The 22357-nt window shown below is 38.2% G+C and overlaps 1 protein-coding gene across 3 annotated transcripts in view; it reads left to right on the forward strand.

The window, feature by feature from the left end:
• Positions 1–22357, forward strand: part of TAFA2 (TAFA chemokine like family member 2) — a 546641-nt gene that overhangs the window by 470346 nt on the left and 53938 nt on the right. For all 3 annotated transcript variants that reach the window (XM_032647106.1, XM_032647107.1, XM_032647105.1), the window contains one exon: positions 21512–21664. In XM_032647106.1, coding sequence (XP_032502997.1) covers positions 21512–21664 — 153 coding nt within the window. The remainder of the gene's footprint in view (positions 1–21511; positions 21665–22357) is intronic.

A 22357-nucleotide genomic window follows, 5' to 3' on the forward strand; every position in this document is an offset into this window, starting at 1 on the left:
TATAATACAAATTTCTTCATATATTCAAAGTGCAGAGGTATTATACTCCACATCATCACAGAAAGTTCAATCAAGGCATGATTGGCACTTCATGGGCTGCAAAAAGGCATGATGTGCACCTGGCTTCCAGAACTGTGAGAAATCCTGGCTTCCAGAACTGTGAGAAATCAATGTTTGCTGTTTAAGCCACCCAGCCTATTGTATTGGTGTTATAGAAGCTGGAACTGACTAAGTCGCCTAGGTCTCCTACTCACCATCCTTCCTTTCCCCTCTTCACTTTCCTTTGTTTCTGTTAGGGAGGACTTATTTCCAAACTCTTCAAAAGAATTAGATTATGACCTTTCCTTCTCTCCTATTTTCCTTCCCTTTTCCAGAAAAGGCCTGGCTCACAAGAGAAAGCATGACCACCCAAATAAACCTTGGGATGACAAAAGTATACTGCTTTCATAAAGTGGCCTTGCTGCTTTTATGTCTCTGACTTCCAGTTAATCTTCTGCTTATGCATGATCTAAAGTTTGTCTTAGGTTACTTAAGTAAAAACACCACTAGAGTCATCTCCTCTGACTAAATGAACTACTAGTAAATGCCTTGAAATGAAACATTCAGCTATATCAATATTGAAAGGACATACTTCTTTTCCTTCTTAATGACATTGAATTTGCTTTAAAATTGTAAATATAGGGTGCTGAATTCTTGGGTTTTTAGTGGGGTCTTGTTGATGATTTTGTCTTGGGACCTAAGAATCCAAATGAATTAAATTTGAAATAATTTAGTACAGCAGAAACCAACACAATGTTATACAGCAACTATACTCCAATAAAAATTCATAAAAAAAGAAAGTAAAATAATTTACAATACTAATCACCTATTGCTTTACTAGTTTAAAAAGCAGATCCCCTTGTCCACTTCCCTTTCTGAAGTAATTTTCTATTAATGTAGTAAGTAATGTCAGGTCTGGGATAGGAAGTGAAGAATACTTTGTTAGCTTCCGGTCTGACATAGCCTTAGTATTCATTAATCTCAATTCAATAAATGTTTATTGAATACCTACTCTGTGCCAAACTCAAGAAATCCCTGTCTTAGGTGAGGAAGCCAATTCTTACAATAGAGTATGATAACCAAGTACACTGGTGGGGCAAGAGAGGAGCTGTAACAAGCTCTTCAGTTTATTACCAGAAATAAGACTTGATTCTGTCATGTGTGATTAGACATATGAAATCAAAGCCTATTCACATGAACCTGTCTTAACCAAAATAGGGAGGCGTTATTCAACAATTCCATGTAAAATGAATATTAATTTCTGTATTCATTACAATATCCCTTAATAGCTTTGTTTTCATATTTCTGATTGATCTTCTGTGGGCTCCAAACACTGTAGACTTCCTTGCCTGGGGCTGTCTGTCAGGTAGTTAATGATCTGTAAGCAGTGTTTTATGTAAGTAGTTTTCAAACAACTTATCGACCCTTTGATGTACAGTATGTTGAGAACTAAATATGTAAAGTATTTTAGCATAAATTCTCCACAATTAAATATTTTCCTCAAGCTTTAAGATTAAATTCTAGAACCTCCTGGAAGAAAATTATAAATGTCAGCTGTGCTTTTCATTATCAGGAAATAAAAGAGATCTTTCAAATATTCCTAGGGGAAACAGTTTTCAAATCTTTGCTAAATACCTTAAACAAACAGGAAATAAATATATTTGCTTCACCTAAGCTCATAAATACTGCATTACGTATGATGTCAACTTTAGTTAAAACCTCTTCAAATAGTCCCTGAATTAAGAGGAGCTTGAAACCTGATTAAATAATGAAAGGATAGGGAAAATCTTTGCAAGTTTAATTTTTTAGGCCTAGAATTGAACCTTGTACCTTTGGGCTCAAATATTTCCATGGGAATATAGACTTTTTTAGTAGTCATTTATACCACCGTATATAACACACGATTCCTCCTGGCCCAAACCCCACTGTTTCCTAAGGGAGATCCCCCAGTTCAGGAGGTAAAAGAACAAAATTCAAACATGTAGAAGAGTTTTGTGAGCTTTATTGGTTGGTGAGTGACATGAAATCTCATAAACTTCCATTTTTACTTCTTTTATTGGCAACTGTCCCTACGCCGAAAGTAAAATTGCTGCTCTTCTTGCTTTTTAATTGTAGTTATTATTATTTTAGCTCAATTATTTTGTTGGTTAGAGATTTTTCGTAAAATTTTTTGTAGTAATATATAATTGTGTTACACTATTTTTTCTATAAGATTCATTAATGACTTTAAGATCTATATATTTATGGCTTGTTTCTAACGTTTTTACACTGAGGGCTTTTTTTTTCCAGCATAGCATTGTCTGTCATGGAAGGGGATTGGTAATTTTTGCTTTGCCTGAGGCTGTGGTGTGCGTACACACACACACACACACACACACACACACACACACACACACAAATTTGATTCATACCATAGAAAGAAGAGTAGTAAAACCACGTCAGATTTCAAGTACAGTGATATTCTAAAATCTAAGCTACTTTATAAGTCAGAAGTGTTTAAGGAAACAAACCCTGAACATCTTCATTAATCAAGCCCAGTGTGGCTGCCTGTGTTTGTAGCTGCACGACACAAATACCTCAGCCCCCAACTTCTTTTTATCCAAGCCCAGTTGGAAGTAGATGAGGCAGATTCTAGGCTAAGCTGTAGATCTTGTGAAATTTGTCTTTCCCCTCCTTTTCCTGACTTTCCCCTCCTGCACATTCCCACTCTTTGTCCTTCTATTCCTCTCATGCTTCCTGCACCCATTTATACCTATTGATTGACTACACCACTCCTGAAATGCCTTCACACTGAAGCGATACCTCAACCAGACTTTTATCTCTGATTGTAGGAGAGGCTTACTCCTTGTTAGGAAAACCTTGTTTCCTCTGCAAGCTGGTGAAGAGATTGTTTTTGGAGAGTGAGGTAGGAGGAGGCCCTTGGGAGCTTCTGAAATCACAGTTGTCCTAGTCACGCACATTTGGTTTAGACCTTATGATGTTTTTAGTATCCAAGCAGATGCTGTACGGTAAGCCCCTGTAAAAGAAAAAAATTGTGCTGGACCCTTGTTAAAAATGGCAAGGAAAACTTTATTCAAGACTATTGCCAAGGGAAGAGAGATGGAACTCCACTGAAATAAAAGACAGGAGGATTTTTAAACACTGCGGGCGGCGGGGGAGGAGGATGAGTTGGAGGACAAGTACTGGAGGACCTTGAGGGGAGGCTGGTCAGTGCGATTATCTGTGTTCATCCGCATCTGCTAATTGGTGCAAATCAGAGTTAGGCTCCCACTCTCCCACAGAGACTGGGACACAGGCTCTATCTCCCTTGATGATTGTATTTCAAAGGGATGGCTTCTTTGAGGTCCTTGAGAAAAACATCCCTGGGTTGTAAAACTGGCAGGAGACTGGAAGAAGATCCACACCTGAAAGGGGCAGAAGAATTTTCAATTGCAAATTTGCTACAGTAAATGCTATAAGAAAAGGAAAGTCAGGGGACTATAGTGTGGGGAGAAAAAACCCCAAAAAACCTGTCTCAAGTTCAGTCAAGCTGAGAAACTGACCCCTTCTTGTCATCCACTTTCCACATTCTTTCCCTTTCTAACCCCACCTCTAAGCTCTCCAGTTGTTAAAAAACATTATCAAGGTTTCTCGTTCTCACTGAAATTGATTGAAGTTGATCTCATGTCCCGGCATTATTGGTTTCTTCCATTTGCGACCCTTGTCCTGCCCTAACACAGGGATACCTCTTGGCATTTATCCTCTCTCTCAGTAGGTTGCCTGCCCTCTCTTTTGATTTTAATCTGAGCTCTGCTGTTTCTTCCATATACCCTGTCCCTGAATCACCTACACTATGTTCTGGGATGTTTGACATTGTTTTCAGAATGGGCATTTAATGATTTTCATGTTGTGACCGTCCTTATTTGGACAGATATCCTCAGACACACCCGGAACACAGAATTATTTACACCTCTGGTTGTAAAGTTTTGCCTAAAATCATTATCGTTTGGGCTGCATTCTCTTCATTAATAGAGATGTTCTCATACTGAGTATTAATATTTATAGTAACAAAACAAAGGAAAAGAGCAGATTGGATAGAAAGACACCATGGATGCAGCAGCTTTGCTTTCTGACAGTGAGAGGAAACCACGTGATTGCACCTGGGCAAACCTCCAGCCCAGCACAGGCTTTTCAAAGAAAACATGGCTGATGCTTTGGAGTGAAAAACCTCCATCCTCATGTAGGAAAGCATGTTTCCTACCAAGTGATTTTAGTCTCCTCTAGAATTTTAGTCTCCCATAATCCCCACCATGAGAGTTCATAGGACATAATGATCCAAAGCAGCACATTTTCAAAAGCCTGGGTAGTTAGCCCAGAATAAGACCATTGTTAGCAAGGGCAGGCTTTAGCAGAACAGTTCGGGGTGAGCACTGGCTGTGATTATATGTTCCAGTTTGCACCCAGACAGCTCCATTTAATACCTATTATTCCAGCATAATCATTAATAGCAAACCCCTTTACTCTCAAATGGGTCCTGATTTGGATAATAAATTATATGGTCACTTGAACTTTGTCACTCCAAGTACTGATTCCTTCTGTACCCGTGTGTAGTAAAAGTACTCCTCATTCTACTTGCTTTCAGATGTGCAATTATTGGATTAACTTTTCTCATATTCACTCTCTCTCTTTCACACACACACACACACACACACACACACACACACACATATACACATGCACAGACATGCATACCACTACCTCCAAAAAAAAAATGTACTTCTTAGGCTGACTACCTTTTAAGCATAATTTAAGAAGAAAAATGTTTTCTTAAATACAACATCATATGCAAAGATACTTGCCCATCGTGAATGCAGAGCTTTGTATTATTGGTGTGACGCTAAGCACAGTTCCTTCTACAACTGGGCTCATTGCTTTGTGTCTTCAAAAAGCAGAGATGTGGTGGTGACCTTTCATCTACAGAAAGAGTTGAAAATTATTTTAAAGCAAGTTTGAAGCCAAAGGTTTGAAAATTATTTTAAAGCAAGTTTCCTCTTCCTTCTGTCTTTGTAAGCAAAGGGTAACTGGTAAAATGATTTATTTTCTTTGGTCTTAAGCAAATTCCCAGAAGCAAGTAAGGGGGTGGTTACTCATGGAGGAGGGTTAGTCATCTAGTTACAAGTGGACATTGGTATGCACATTTCTCAAAAGCTGAAATTGAATCTCAGAGCAATTACATAATTCATTGAAGACATAGCTAATAAGCAAGAGGGCCAGGGCTGATCTGATTTCATAGCCTGTATCCTGAATCAGTCCCCTGTGCTGCCTTCCAGCTATGTCATAATTTGCTGAAAGTTTGGCTTCTCCACCAAGGCAGAGACTTTGGCCTCCCTGTGTTTAGCATACCATGGGCATTTAGTACATATTAAATGAACAAATTATTGAAGTCATGCATGAGAGGCAGAGGGAATAAGAATGACAGCCAGAGTAGGTGGGGGGGCACAGGGTTGGACCTAAAAGGTCAAGGATGGTGGCAAGTGTCTGTCAGTAAATGTTCAAAAGACGTCATGAGGACTCTCACTAAGAGTCCCAGGTGAGAAGCAAATTTAGCATGGGGTGGTGGGGGTCAAATGATACAATGAATAAAGTTCAAGAGTGAGGGTTTGGTGGCAGAAGAGTTTGACAGTTTTTCTGAGCAGCTTTCTTGCCCCTTAGGCTAGAGAGACAATTCAGGATTAAGGCGTGGGCTTTGAATTCACTGAAGCCTCAGGTTGAGCCCTTTAAAAAAAACCAAAAGTATAGAGGTAACCGCTTTACGTTCAGTATCCCATTTCATTCTCACAATGGTTTTTTGAGGTAGGTAGTTTGATTCCTATTTTATGACCAAGCCCCCTGAGACTTTGGAGTGAAGTCACTTGAACGAGGTCATGCACAATAGGTCAGCTTTCCAATCCAGGTGTGTCTGACCCTAGAGAATGGGCTCTCAGCTGTCCTTCTCCTCAGAAGGGCTTCATGAGAATGCTGATGCCACTGAGGTAAGAACAAACCACCAACCACATCTCACTCCCCATCAGTGACACTACCTCCTACTTCACCAGAGGTGTTAAGCACATTGTCATTTCTAACAAGAGCAAACATTTACAGAATATGTACCATGGCCAGAATCTGTTGCAAATACTTTCTATGTATTAATTAATTAAGTCCTTAAGACAGTGCTATGAGGCACATACTATGATTTTTCTTCATTTTACAGATGAGGAAACTGAGCTGTAGAGACGTTAAATAACTTGTCAAAGGTTATGTAGCTAGTAAAGAGCAGAACTGGGATTTGAATCCAAGTAGTCTGGCTCTAGAATTTGTGTCCTCAACTACAGTTGACCCTTAAACAGTGTGGTGGTGAGGGACATCCACCCTTGGAGCAGCCAACCATCCCCATAAAACTTACAGTCCACCCTCCGTGTACGTGGCTCCCACGCATCCAGGATTCTGCTTCTGCAAATGCAGCCGAGCACGGATGGTGCAGTACTGTGGTATTTACTACTGAAAAAAAATCTGTGTGTAAATGAATCTGCACAGTCCAAACCCGTGTTGTTCAAGGGTCAGCTGTGCTATGCGATTATTTACTTTATCTACTGACTCTTCGATGAGAGGGTAACTTGCTGAGGACTGTATCCATAAATTAGTTTCATTTAAAACCACTGCCATCGTCCTATCTTTCATCCTGAAGAGTGTTCTCGCAAGGATAATAGGAGCCCTGGATTTGTAATTGTGGTGATAATAATAATAGCTAATAACCACTGAACATTGTCTATGTGGTAGACACTGTGCTAAGAGCTTCACCTCCCTCTTGTAATTTAATCTTCCCAGCAACATTGTGAAGTAGGCTTATCATTCTTGTTTTGCGGATGAGGAAACTGCAGCTTGAGTGTAAGAAACTTGCTCAAAGTTACACAGCAAGTCGCAGCTGTGTAAAAGCCAGCATCTGTCTGCTTTCCTCTTGAAACTACCAGATGCTCTGCTGCCTCCCAGCCTAAGGCTGCTTGAGCCTTTGATTCATTAATTAGTTTTGCTGGATGGTGTCCATTTTACACTGCCCATGAGGGCCTGTTACTGTACATGCTCACTTCGCTTTCAGGAGAAAAAAGGCAAATTACCAAAAGAACGAATTAACACCAGGGAACTTTTCCACAAAATAACATTCCTGGGATGCCACTTGGTTAGTATTCACTTACTGCTACATTTCACACTGTATCGTGTGTTTTTTTGCATCCGTTTAAAGCTATACTTCCAGCACACCAGAGGACTGGATGCCTATAATCAAGGCAAAGATTAAACTGAAAAGTTAAATGAGGCTTAGGATATAAATGTTTAAAGAAGCAAGATAACTGTTTTAGAAAGTTTTATGTTATAAATATTTCAATATAAGGTTTTGGATAGTATATGTACTGTGGTTAAGTATACACGTGTGTAAACAAAACAGAAATAAATACCTTTCTATATTGTTATTAAAGATGTCAGTGAAATTATAGAAATTTAAAACTGGAGGAAGCTTAGAGATCATTTAGTCTAGACCAGGAAACTAAGCAGGACCAATATTGCTGACTTGACTTGGCAAGCTTCCAAGAATCTTGCAAAATTCAGGTTAAACATCATCTTCTTTACAAATTATTTCCTATCTCCCTTCTCACACCTGCCCCTTCCTGGCTGCAATTCATTTTTTAAATTATCTTAGTGCATTCTCTGGCTATGTGGGTCATGGCCTCTTTATCACTTTATTTTACATGGCTCTCCCCCTCTTCTGCCTTCTAAGCTCCTTGAAAGCAGGGACTGTTTTCCCTTCAGTTTTATATTCTCAGGAGACAGCGCAATGCCTGGAACTTAATCAGTGTTAGATGAATCTTCTAATGTGTGTGAATGAGTTTGCAGAGATCTCAGGGTTAGTTAGTAGTGGAGTGCAAATGAGGGCACAGATTTTTCCGACTCACCGACCAATGATCCTTCTACTACACTTTGCTGCTTCTCTATTCTAATTTGAATTTCCCATCATAACTGGATTCTAAACACATTTTTTAAAAAGGACATTATCAGAAGCTATCAACAACCAAAAAAGTTACATTGATATGTCGGTGTAAAATTCTTACCCAGTGACTAGGGAGTACAGAATATAATTTCTCAAAGAGCTACTAGCATCTAAAAACTTTTTTAAAAGGCTTATGTAGTTTTCCTTAAAAATTCGACTTAGGATTTATATCCTTTTGATCTAGAGTGACACTCAGAACCTGGATGTTCCATATTGAAATTACTGAAGTGTTGAGGAAAGATAACCTAAATTTGCTTTTTATGTCAATCACTGGGAACAAAGCAAACCTTCCATGTGTGAGAGAAGATTTGGTTGGAAGGCAAAGATTTTGTTCATTCTTGAATAATACCAATTTCTTCTGTTTATAGATATCTTGCTGGCTTCAAAAAATACTTCAGATGTAGAAAACCTCTTAGTATATTGAAGGGTATGGGATTATGAATCTGCAAAATTAGATACAGGAAATAGAAGTTCATCCTTCTCTCAGTAGATAGTCATAGATAATCATTTTTTAAAATTAAATTACTTAATACCTCTATCTATCTAGATTTGTATGTGGCTTATAATATATTTTCAGACTGGAAAAGAAACTTAGAGATCCTTCTAATTTTGTAGTTGAGGAAACTGAAGTCCAAATAAGTAAAGTGATTTTTCAGAGTTGTCCTGACCAATTTGGGACCAAAGTCAAGGTCTCCAGGGTCAGAGTACAATATCCCACTGCTTCTCTGATGAACAGGTTTTCACTGATTATGTTGGAAGTTTCTTCCATTATGTACAAATGCTACTGGTTGAAATGCTTTTAGCTGACATTACGTTTTTTTCTTTAATACATGGTATTAAGTGTTCTATCATATATGGCCAACTTCCTTATTTTATGGATGATAAATTGTGATTTAGAGAGATAGTTAACTGAATTACCCAAAATTAAATAGTCAATTTGTGGTAGTTCTGGAAATAGAATTTAGGGCTTCTGCCCTCCCAATCCAGGGCTCTTCTTGAAACTCTACTTGGTTCTCCAACAGAGCAAATTAAACACATATCCACAAAATAGCAAGGTCAAATGTTTTTACAATTCTAATAAGTTCATCTAAGCCTAGACTTGAAAAAATGATTAAATTGACTGTTTTTTCTCTCTTGAGAACTCTTGTAGTAAACCATTTATGTATTCATTTATTCATCAAGCATATTGATTTTTCTATTATGGATCTCAAACTGTGCCTCAAGCTGGGGATTCGGAGATGAATAATCATGAGTTTGGGCCTCACAATTTAGTAGAGGGAAAGAGAGATATAAAAAGTAAATATAGAAAACTGTCACAAGTGTGGCAAAATAAGTAAGAAAATGTTAGAGGACAGAGCAGTCCAGTCTACCTGAAGGGTTGATTAATCTTCATTGAGTAGGTGTTACAGTGTTCTGAACTTTAAAGATGGGTTGGGTGTTCCCGTGGAGTAAAAAGTGGGACCAGCACTCAAGAAAGAGTGAAAGGTGCTGAGCAATGATATAATAAAATTATAAAAATAGTTTATATAACTTCTGCATAGGTTGCAGCAGGAGTGCCCAGGAAAGTGAGGCTGGAGAAATCAGAGTTGGCCTGATGTAAGGATACGTGTGCTATGCCCAAGAGTTTTGAATTTATCCTATGAAAAACAACGAGCCAAGGATACTTTTATACCCTAGGCTTTATTTTAGAAAGACCTACTATGGTAGAATGTGTGTGTTTATGTGTGTAAGGGAACGATCTAGCAAATAGGGACCCTCATGATTATTCAAGGAAAAGATGCTAAGGATGCCTAGGCTAGGACAGTAGAAGTGAGGTCGTAGAGGAGGGAGAGAAATTAAGGTGTAAAAGAGGCAAAATGAGAGGAATTTGGTGAGCAAAGAGATGTGGGGAGTTGGTAATGGAAGTGACATTGAACTAAAATTAAGAGAGCTGAGTACTAATCTATGATCTTGAATTAGGATTATGTTTTCTAACCATCAATTTCTTTTTTGTAAAATGGCCAAGCAGGACTTTATTAGACTTGAAGTCTCTAGAAATCAATTGATTCTCTTTTAGATATTCACATTGTATATAAATAGATTCAGGGATTTAAGGCCTCCATAATAATTATAGCTAACATTTACCCTTTACCATATATCGTTATGAATGTTGACTCAGTTGATCCCCATTATAACCCTTTATGGTAGATGATAATGCAATTCCCATTTTACAGATGAGGAGCTGAGGCTTAATGTTTTCAAATCACATCTTTTATCTTCTGCATGTCTTCGTCCACGTGGGCTGCTATAACAAAATACCAAAGAGTGGGTGGCCTATAAACAACAGAAATTTATTTCTCACAGTCCCGGAGGGTGGAAGTCTGAGATCAGGGTGCCAGCACGGTAGAGTGAGGGCCCCCTTCCGGGTTTCAGACTTCATGTTGTATCCTCACATTGCAGAAAGGGTAAATTCGCTCTCAGGGCTCTCTTTTATAAGAGCACCAAATCTAATCACCTTCCAAAGGTCCCAAAGTTCCTACCTCTTAATACTATCACCTTGGGTATTAGGTTTTCAACATATGAATTCTGGGAGGACACAAACATTCAGACTACAGCACCGCTCTTTTTATTCTCTGTGTAATTTTTCTCATGAAGCACTTTGATTGTACCCAACTCCTTCCTAGGTCCATTACTAGGAATATTATTGCATATTAATTAATACTGGCTATTGTAACAGGTATAACACTCAATCTTATTGGTTTAACATAGCCTAAGTTTATTCCTTGTGCATGTGAATCCAGTTAGTATCAGGAGGTAGATCTCTCCTCTACACAGTCATGCAGGGGCCCAGGCTGATGGTGACTCTTCAGGATCACCTTTGGCACTGACATCTATCTGAAAGGGGAAGAGAGAGAGTGGCTGATAGAGTGGGAGGTTTTTTGTAGGCCTGGTCTTGAAGAAGTATAACTCATTTCTGCCCCTCTTCCATGTGTTACGTGCAAGGGAGACTGGAAAATGTAGTCTAGTTGTGTGCCCAGGAGGAAAGAAAAAGGAGGCTTGGTGAATAGGTAGATACTCTCTTTTAAAGGTGGGACTTGAACCTGGACCATCTGACTTCAGTCTCCTCACCCAAACCACCGTGTTACATATTACCTTTTGGACTTGATTGCTCTCATGGAATCAACAGTAATCAAACTATTTTGTACATAAAGCAACGTGAGGATACAGGTTGACTTTATAGTGAACATTACACTGTGTAGTTAAGATTTGTGGCTTCATACAGGTAAGAAATAAATCCAAAATATAAATTTCATAAACTCTCTTCTCAGTTTCTCATTAAGTTCAGTGACTTAGTGAGGTTAATTTGTCAGTTTGAAGCAATTAAAAAAATACATTTTACTTCGACTTTCATTTTCTGATAGGTCTCATATATTGTACCCATTGTAATGAAACTTAATCATTTCATAAACTCATAACACTTTAGAAATGGAAGGAACCTTTAAATTATCTCTCAAACTAGTCTGATTTCCTCATTTTGCAGCTGAGGATAGAGACTCAGGGACTTACTCAACATTTCACTCTTCAGGGACAACATTCCATCTTTCTTTTCACTGCTCTCGCTGCTCACTCTATCATTTCCCTGAAGAAGCTCTTGGGCTGCCTGCTCTCCTTCCTAGGAGCAATTACAGGAATATTATTAGTCATAAAAGAACAGTGTGACTCTCATAGTGTTTAGGAATTGGGGACGTTCTGATTCTTCACATTTTGGGGGTACAATTTGGGATTAAGCAGAAAATCTACTTTTAAACGTTTGCCTTTAGAAACATTTAAAAGAATATTATGGATCATTTTCCCCTCGTAGTAATTGGAGTTGGTTATCTTTTGAAATGTCAACTTTCACTATGAGGTAAATATGGGAAGTGAGACTGTTGAATGGCAAATTTCCTGGATCCTACTTTGAAGGTGGAAACTTGTCTTTTGCTCTTAAAAGTGGGAGTAGAAAATACTTCTTTTTTAAAAAATTGAAGTCTAGTTGATTTACAGTGTTGTGTGAGTTTCTGGCATACAGCAAAGTGACTCAGATGTGTGTGTGTGTGTGTGTGTGTGTGTGTGTGTGTGTATATATATATATATACACACACACACACACACACATATATATGTTCTTTTTCATATTCTTTTCCATTATGGTTTATTGCAGGATATTGAATATAGTCCCCTGTGCTGTACAATAGTTCTGACTGATAATTAGCTTTTGTTAATTTTACCTTTATCTTAAAAAAGGAAATATCCTAGTCAGTATATTATTTTTGGTTCAAAGAACAGAGGCATCATCAAATTACGTCAGGAAAAAAAGGGGCTCACTGAAACCTATTCTATAAAATATTTCAGGAATTGAGGAAAAAGTTCAGGAAGACCTCAGGAGAGGCAGACACCAAGGCAGGTGGTGGAACTACCTACTTCTTTATGTCTTACCTTTGCACCTGTGCTTTTTTCCCACTCCTATGTGTCCCCATGTCTCAACACAGTGAGGCTCTCACAAAGCTCTCCACAGGTTACCTGACTCCTGATGCCAAATGACCTTTGGACTCAAGTGCCCATTTCCATGGGACAATTCTGTGACTTTTAGTTCAAATTTCTAAAGAAATGGATTTGATTGGTCCAGTTCCTCTTTTTCAGAGCAGACCTTACCAGCAGAAGTTGTTGGACAGTTTATAAAGAGACCAGTATTCTTTGAGGTTTGCCTTCCTCAACATCACTTCTCATTTAAAACGTGGATATAGAAGATGTTCATGATTGAGCTGAGGGGCGGTGAATCTAAAATTCCCCCAAGAATGAATCTTCTTCTGTTCTGCCTCTTTCTCTTAAAAATAGACTGTGGTACATCCTCTGGTTGAGAGTTTGCTTCTGTTAACGGAGACCATACTGTTATTAGGATTATTATCCTTTGTGGCAATCTGTTTTTCCCCAATAATTTTATTTTTTTCCATATGAAACTAGAGCAGTTTTAGAAAACAAGCTCTGTAAAAATGTCATTGACATTTGGTTATTTCCTCCCCAATCATCCTGACTTCATAAATTATGTGAACTTTTGAAATTTCATTGAACTTTTTAAATGATCATTTCTTTTAATTAGATTGCTTCATCATGAAAGTCTAAAAATGTGCCCCACTTTTTCAGTCTAATGAATTAAAGTGAGAAATTAGCTGTCTCAGAAAGTTTTTGTTTCAGCACACTTTTTCCATTCAAAGTGATTTACAGCAACCTGAATCCACTAACTAGCTTGCACTTCAGATGCCTATTGGTCCATGTAGGTGATGCTTTATTTCTGCTTAGAAGGTGTAATGCATACTCTGGGGAGCTAGTCAAGCTGGGTAAAACTATTAAATAGGAGTGTATGGAGACAAACAAAATTTCAGAGTCAATGAGACAAATCAGAATACAAATAAGAACTGAAATCTAATGGAGAGGAAACCAAGTAGGAACAAATTCACAACTTGACGCTGAATTTACTCTCTTCTGTGGCTTGTGTCAGATTAATTTTTTTTACGTGCATCTCATGTCAACACAATTATACATATATATATATATACACATAGATTTTTTAAAATATTAAATTAGAACTTTTATAGAATATAGATCTTTAACAACTATATCTTTTAAATTTATATGTTGTATCATTTTGGTATTCATTAATTACATTAATAGTTAAAATTAAAATCACATTTAAGTAATGCTATACAATTTAAAAGCAGTTTCACATACATTATCTCATTTGGTCTTTATAAGGACTCGATGGAGCTATCTTAGAGATGAACAAGCCAGTTCTTTGAAAGGTGAATGGGCTTAAGCATTTACTCAAGTATCGTATAGGTTAGGGTAGACTTGCACTGAGATATTTCAGTTCCAGAGCCCATGTCCTTTCTAGGCTACCAAGCATCACATGTAGGAACAGTGATACACTTCTTGCTTTCCTTCACGTCACCTGGAACTCTAGTCTACTGCATGTGCGTGGAGCTCTGTAGAAAAGACGTCATATGATAGTGTTGAAGATCATGGTTTCTGAAAGCAAACTGTCTGAATTCTCACCTCCGGTCTTGTCTATTACTATTTTACTTTGGGCAAGTTACTTACCATTTCTCTGGCTCAGTTTCTTCATCTGTAAATTGGGAATAATTATAGTTTCCTCTTTAATGGTTGTTGTGATGATAAAATGGAACAATGCATAGCATACAGTGAATAGTCTATGGATGTTACTTAGCAAGTACCACTATTCCTTAAATTGTTTCCAGAGTGAATGGATTATTCTTACATTTAGAATGTGATATGCATAGCTTTGTGCTCTTATTGACCAAAGGCCAGCAACCACTACTCAAGGTAAATGATTTGCATTAATACTATTCTGTGAACCCATTTTTCATGTTTATGTATACAGTTGGTTCACAGGTAATGGCTAAAATGTGACCATATTAACATATATATAAACATATATGTGTATATAATTATATATAATTAAATGTGTCTATATAGGTATGTGTATATATATATAATTTAAAAAAATTTATGCACACATATAAACCAAATGCTATTCAGATTTTTTTTCTTATGGAGAAGGTAAAAAATAGTTAGAAACAAATGTGACCATATTAACATATATATAAACATATATGTGTATATAATTACATATAATTAAATGTGTCTATATAGGTATGTGTATATATATATATAATTTTTAAAAATTTATGCACACATATAAACCAAATGCTATTCAGATTCTTTTTCTTATGGAGAAGGTAAAAAATAGTTAGAAACAAAGATTTTGCTAAAATGCCTTATAAGACTTCATTCCAGAGTATTCCAGTCATAATAGCTTTGCAAAAACATTTAGGAATCTTTAAGATAGGATTTAAGAGGCAGTCTCTTAAGGCCATGTTTCTGGGGAACCAGTAGGGCGATATCCTATTGTTGAAATGATATATGAAGGTAATAACCTTGGAAGGCAACAATTAGAGCTGGGCAAGACTTGGTAATCCTGTTTTCATAAGAATTAAAACCTATGTGTTCTCTAGTGTCATTTCACAAAAATGTAGGAGGCAACATTTTGTATTAATGCATCACATTCAGGGAGGAGAAAATAGCAGAAAGGTGTGGGGCTTTCTGTTGTTTTATCTTTTGTGACTTGGGGATTGTGACATGAAGAAAATGGTTCATTCTTTTTTCACTTAAATCTTCTCCAGGGGGTCTTGCATCATTTTAGTATGACGCCAATTGTCTGTGAAGTCTATTTTGTTAATTTGGAAAGCCCTAATATTTGATTAGATTAGTTTATCATGAGCTCTGTCTGACTCCGTGTAGAGAATTCTAGTAACTGCTTGAATTTTTTACAGTCTCATTAACCTTTTAAAGGAAAACCACAGGAATTAGTTTTACCTTCTTAAATTGCTTGTTTACCATTTATTAAACACATGCCCCATACTAGCAGTTTACATGAAAAATTAGCCTTTGTCTACAAGAATTTGACATGAGAAGTTAAGATATATAGCAGACAAATAAGAAAACTATGTGTGTGTATATGTATGCCATGCTTAGGTGAACTAAATTTTGCTAGAAGATTCACGTCCCTATTTTGAGACATCTCATTTTACTTACCATATATACTGGCATATATAAAAATATTGAACAGTCAATATTCTCCCTACCCATGCCTTAAGACTCTTTGAGTGCGGGATTATCCATCCTTCCATCCATCCATCCACCCACATCCACCTACCTACCTACCTATCATCTATCCTATTTTAACAAGGTTAATCATTCCCTTCTCATCCCCCCACAGAAAGCTTTACAACTTCAATTTTAATAAGAAGGACAAAGTCTGATAGAGATTTCTCACAAAATCCTACTTCTCACAAGGAAACTCAACCTGTGTGTCTATGCATTTTATTCACAGGCAATGAAAAGAAAGGTCAGGGCAGAAAGGCCTTGGGTCTGTGAGGCTTGCTCTTCTGCGTCACCTTTGTTATTAATTCCTTAACATTTAGTCCCATATTCTCTGAAGGGGGAGGACATGCCTCTCTTCTTCCCAGTGCAGCTCCTACTTTATCCTTCTCTTCATCACACCATATGGGCATCATTTTACCTCCTTTCTTCTCAAAGAAGAAATAAGCACACTTTCTTCACCAGAGCTCTGACATACTGAACTTAGCCAACATAATTATCCAATTGTAAAATGACTCTTTACAACCCTTTGAATTATATAAATATCTGAACAACATTTTCTTGTTTCTGTTCGTTCTGCATTGACTCAATAAGCTAGAATGATCCAGGTTTTTGAGATATCATGTTTCACTGACTTATCCTTCAACTAACACATTTGACAATATATATCCTACTGCACAACCTAGGAAGCAATGGAAAGTACTACTGTGTAGTCAGGGTAGGCTAAGTTTTGTGACAGTAGCAAACAACCACCAAATTTTAGAGGCTTATAACACTTTAAGGTTTCTCACTCATATGTCCATATGGTTGGCGGGGACTCTGTTTCATATCTCTTGGGGACTCAGGCTGATATAGTCTCTACTATCAAGAATGTAATTAGTTGCTCTTGCTGGTTGGAGAAATCTGGTGAATGACACTAGCTATTAAAATGTCCACACAGACTGATATCCTTTGCTTTTGCTCGTAAGTTCAGCTTTCATTTCATTGGCCAAAGCAAGTCACATCACCACATCTAGATTTAATTAGTGGGGTGGAGAAGTACAGTTTTCCTTGTCAGGAAAAGTAGAAATGAATTTTGACATTGGCATTGGGAAGGGAAAACCAGGTGCAAATTTTTCACCTGTCAATTCTTTTCCAACATATGATTAAAATTTCCTTGTAACAAAGGATAAAATGGCCCTGGTGGATGATGCTGAAATGGTGCCTGTCTCTTTTCTCAGGATAGAGACTAGTGGAACCTCGCTGTGTGCTCCTGGCTGCTGCAGTTCTGTGGAAAAGAGAGCTCAGCCACTAACCAGCTCTTCCTGAAGCTGTCTCAGCTCGGTCCTCTGCCTGCTAGCATCACTCTCTGAAGAAACCCTAATAATCTCTTGTTCTCTAAACTGGCTTCCATTCAAAGACTTGCAGGACACATCTCATCATGACTTACATCTCTGTTTCCCTAAATTGCTATCAGAGCTCCAAGCATCCCAAATTTTCTATCATCACACAGACGTTTATTTCCATTTTGTTCTGTAATCCCACCCCTTCATTCATTCCACTGTGTCCTCTACAGTTTACTGGGTGCATATCAGCCAACTCCCTGCCGGGCAGTCCTACTACACTTTCCCAGTAAATTTATTCTTCCTCTTTGAAATATATATTTCATATTCTGTTTTTCTTCTCAAACATCTCTCATGTTTCATAGCAAAATGAGATAAAATCAGATATGAAACTTCATCTTCTCACCAACTAATCCGCTCACACCTACCTGACTCTGTATTCACGTATCTCACCTTCACTCTTAGGATTAAACATCCCCACGTGAATCTAATGCCAACCCCCTAGGTGCCCTCAATCTCAATTCCTTATTTCCCTTTAAGGAAATTCTTTTTTTAATTATCCACTTTCTCTCCTATATTGTCATTTTCTTTTTCTCAGATTTTTCCAGCAAGCAAGCATGCTTTTATGGCATCCGTTAAAAAACTTTCCTTGAACCTTTGCTTCATTCCAACTATTACTTCATCTCCTTCTTCCCTTCACAGAAAAACTCCTTGAAAGAAATTTTTATAATTATCTGCAGTTTTGCATCTCATTCTCTAATAAACTTACTATAATCATGCTTTCATCTTCATCATGCCATTAAAATGATTTTTATCTAGATCAAGTGCTAATAATAGCTAACACAGCGTACCTGCTATGAGGCAGGGAGTGTTCTAAATACTTTATACATATTAACTCATTTAATCCCCAAATCAACCATATGAAGACGGTGCTATTAATACCCCTCTTTTAGATATGAAAAAATACTAATCAGAGATATCTGATGATGTGCCCAAGGTTACAGTGATGTTTGAAGAAGCTTAGATTTGAACCTAGCTACTGTGGTTTTGGAGGCTCTGTTTTAACTGCTGCATCATATTATTTTTTTAGGAGACAATTATTTCGCTTCATTTATTAAGCCTTTCAGCAACGTTTGACATAACTGACCAATCCCTCTTTCTTGAAACATTTTATTCTTTGGTTTTCCATGCCTTTATCTCATGTCCTTTTTCTCTTACCTCATGTTCTGCTCTGTATCAGTTTTTTCTACTGTCTCCCCTCTTCCAGATTTAGGTTCTGGACTATTCCTTCCCTACTTCTCTATCGGTAGCGGTAGCCTTTCCATGGTAATTTAGTCCAGTCTATGGCTTTAAATATCACCTATCAACCTAGAACTCTTAAGTGTGTATCTGCAGTCCAGATCTCTTCCCTAAGCTCCATTTTATAAATGTTGCTGCCTGATTTACATCTCTACTCCTGTGTCTTATAAGAATCTCAGACTTAACACAGACAAAACAGAACTACGGTAATTTCGACCCAACCCAACTTTTGCCAAACTCCCCTTTCCCAGGCCTCCTCTATCTTCCAGAACCACCAAATTCTAATTCCTCAGGACAAGCTTAGGAGTAATCCTTAATTCCTCTTCCTCTCACAGCTCATACTCAATCCATTAGCAAGTCAAACCAACTCTACTCTGAAATATCCCTCATCTGGTACTTCTTCCCAACCCTTAGTCTAGTCTGTGTCCCATCCTTCACCTCCTGAACTCCTGCAACCCCTTCACGACTGGTCTCCCCGCTTTCACTCTTGCTTTCTTCAGTCCATTCTCTAAAGAGCAGCTTGAGCAAACTTCTAAAGCATTAATGGGATGACAACATTTCCACCCAAAGGCTTTCCCTTGCAACGAGAATAAAATCCAATCTCTTTACCATGGCGCCCCCGCCCCTACACCATCTTCCTACGTTTCTGACACATTGTCCTCAGCCTCTCAGCTGTTCATCCACAGTACATCCACACTGGCCATCTTGCTGTCCTGGGAACACACCACACGTTTCCCCATTTCAGAACCTTGTCATTTTCTGCTCGTTCTCTTTGGAAAGTTCCTCCTTTCTTAGCTCTTCATCATGGAGGCTTTCTTCTCATCATTCAGGCCATTATTCAGGTTACCTCCTCAGAGAGGTTTTCCCTGAGACTCACAAAAATCTGCCTTCCCTCCATGCTTGATTACTCTCAATCACATTACCCTACTGCATTTCTTTCAAGGAGCTAGAAAATCTAATATTGTCTTACTTAATCATTAGTACCTAATTATTATTTGTTTTCTCCACAGGAATATGAGCTCTTTGAGGGCAGGTCTATGTCCATCTTACACATTGTTGCATCCCCATTACTCAGAACCATGCCTGATATGTGGTATTGACTCAAAATGTGACTAAGTGAGGTTCAGTGTAGAAAGCAGTATTTTGACTCGTATAATATTACATAAAGCATTCAATAAATTAAAACAAACTGAATCATCCTTAGCTAAGAAAATATTTTCTAGAGCACAAGGAACAGAAATCCGGCTTTCAAGTTTTTAGCTTTTGTTTGATAGCCTTGTGTTTGAATCACACATGGAGAAATCCCCATTTGTATCTACCATGACAGAAAAATCTTTGGGGCATTGGAAATGGTATCTGCTTCTTAACATTCTTTTGAGGATTATGTGTCAAAGCTGTATGTTACACCTGAGTTTCTCGGTTTCGCATGGGGGGTGAGGTGGACAATCCATGCGGTTTGGTCTCTCTTAGAAGAAAAATCCAAGCAATCTAACCTGAGTTACTGCCTAGTGGTTCCTCATCTCTGAGGGGAAGACTGATATGAATGCATGATGTACTCACCTCATTTACAAAATGATCTCAGTGTACTTTATAACATTAAACAACTTCCTGTGTCCTACTTTTCTATTTAAATCTGTTTTTATATCAGTCACGTTCTTACATTTCTGAAAGCATAACATTTCAACAAATGTTTGATTTTAAGCTGGTTTTATCTTTAGCAGATGGAAATTTTGCTTGATCATTTCACAGTAGGGTTAATACTTTGAAGAAGAGATGCTGGGTAGAAAACACAATGAAGGCAAACTCCAACCCTATCCTAATGTGATAAGTGAGGTCCAAAAATTTCAATCACCCAAACAGTTCAGTAGCCTTACTGTGAGGTTAAGAAAATGGGTGATGGAGCCTCACAGCTTAGTGAACTGGCTTTTTCCAGGCTAGATATAAATCCATCCAAGTTCTGGCTGTGGTGGTTGTCATTCGGTGGCAGTTGTTCCCTCAGGCAAAATGGAAAGGAATGTTTTTTTTTTTTTTTCCCCTCCTGAACAGGCATTTAATTGTCTTATTTCAGTTGGAAGCAGTAGTTGGAGAATAAGTTACAGGAACAAACAACAACAAAAAAAAAACCAAGAAAACCCCAAAACCAAAAAACCCCACTTAACTTAAAATGCTTCAGACTGCAAATGTAAACACAAGGGCGAGGGGAGGCCACCGAGCTCTCTCCCTTGACCTGAGACAGGAGGGTCATGTCATTGTCGGGTCCCTTTACCATCACCACTCTCTGATCTCAGCCCTGCAGGTGGGAGGGAGGGAGGGAATGTCAGAGGCAGGGAAGAGGACTTCAAGGAACGAGGAAAACACTTTGTAAACTTAGAACCAGGGTGCAAGGTTGGGGGGCAAGGGAGCTCCTGGAGCCCTTGCCTTGGCTGAGGGGTGGGGCCAGCCCCCCCAGGAGGTGCGGGAAATACTGTTGGCTTCATGCCGCAGCCTTCCCTGAGGCTGGATGGAACGTTCAGGAAAATGGCAGGAATTTCAAAAATCACCCAATTAGTTCATTTCCAGGGAAATTGAGCAGAAGAATCCTGAGGAAGTGGGTTCCCACCCTCTGCCTTCTGATTTCTGAAAAGAATTTCCCTTCCTGGCCCTTGCCCTTACACTCACCCCTAGATGAAGAATATAACCTTTATCATCCCACCTACTTTGAGAATAAGGTTTGTGGCAGCCCTAGTACAGGGCACCTTGTCCGGGGGTTCCCTTACTTTGATCAACACGTTGAACAAAAAGGTGTAAAAAAAGTCATATGCAAATAAATATGTTTTTGATGATACCACACATTGCCTCTATATTTCAGACTGCTCTAACAGTTCATTCTAATCTAGTCACTAATTGTTCCTGCTTCACCAAGCATTTACTGACAGAAATGGTCCTACCACATTTAACAAAGAGATCAGATCTGCATTATGGAGTCAGCATCATTGTATTTCTAGTTTCATGCATGGTGGATCCTTTATAGAGCTATATTTAATGTGCTTCTAATTAAAAAGAGGGGGGAGTATCCAAAGCTTTCTCAATGTTATCTCAACTTTTGTTTTTGTTTGTGCAGCTCACCATGTTAAAACGGGCACTTGCGAGGTGGTGGCACTCCACAGATGTTGTAATAAGAACAAGATAGAAGAACGGTCACAAACAGTCAAGTGTTCCTGCTTCCCTGGGCAGGTGGCAGGTACCACACGAGCTGCTCCATCTTGTGTGGATGGTGAGGCTTCTTCCATTGCTCTTTGGGATAGGGTAGACGAGGACTGCTTAGAACTGGAATCCCACTGTGATGCTGATGACTGGGGTTAATCCTGGGGGACCGCACCATCAACCATGTGGTTGGTACAAGGTCACTTGAAGAGCGTTTTGAAATCTAAAATCTATTAGAAGATGGTCTAAGATCTTATGCGGTTTTGTAGCAAAAGGCATTATAATGAGGTTCCAATAAGTCCATGTGCCTCTTACTTTGATGCCATGAAATATTGATTTGCCAGTGGAGGGCGAGTGTGTGTGTGTGTGTATGTGTGTGTGTGTGTGTGTGTGTGTGTATAAATTATTTGGCAAAGGAAAAATGAAAATAGATGGTTAAATAGTGTGGGTACCTAAACACATGGCTGGTTCTTAACAATGAAAAAATAAACACTGCACAGATGAGTGAACGTTTAGCTGTGGATAGAATTCACATGAAATATTTTTATAGAGATTTATCAAAATATTAATTTCTTTCTTGGAGGATTCACCTAATTACAAAGGATATAAACATTTATGTGGGTCTATATAATTGATGTTATCATAAATAATAATGTGTTAAGTGCTCATATTTTCATGGTGCACTCCTTGTGACAATAGTTACTGCCCACAGTAAAAAAAGATTGTGTTCATTTGAATGCCTTCCTGATTTTAGCCTACTTGT

The sequence above is a fragment of the Phocoena sinus genome, chromosome 10 (assembly GCF_008692025.1).
Source record: "Phocoena sinus isolate mPhoSin1 chromosome 10, mPhoSin1.pri, whole genome shotgun sequence".
Lineage (NCBI taxonomy): Eukaryota > Metazoa > Chordata > Mammalia > Artiodactyla > Phocoenidae > Phocoena > Phocoena sinus.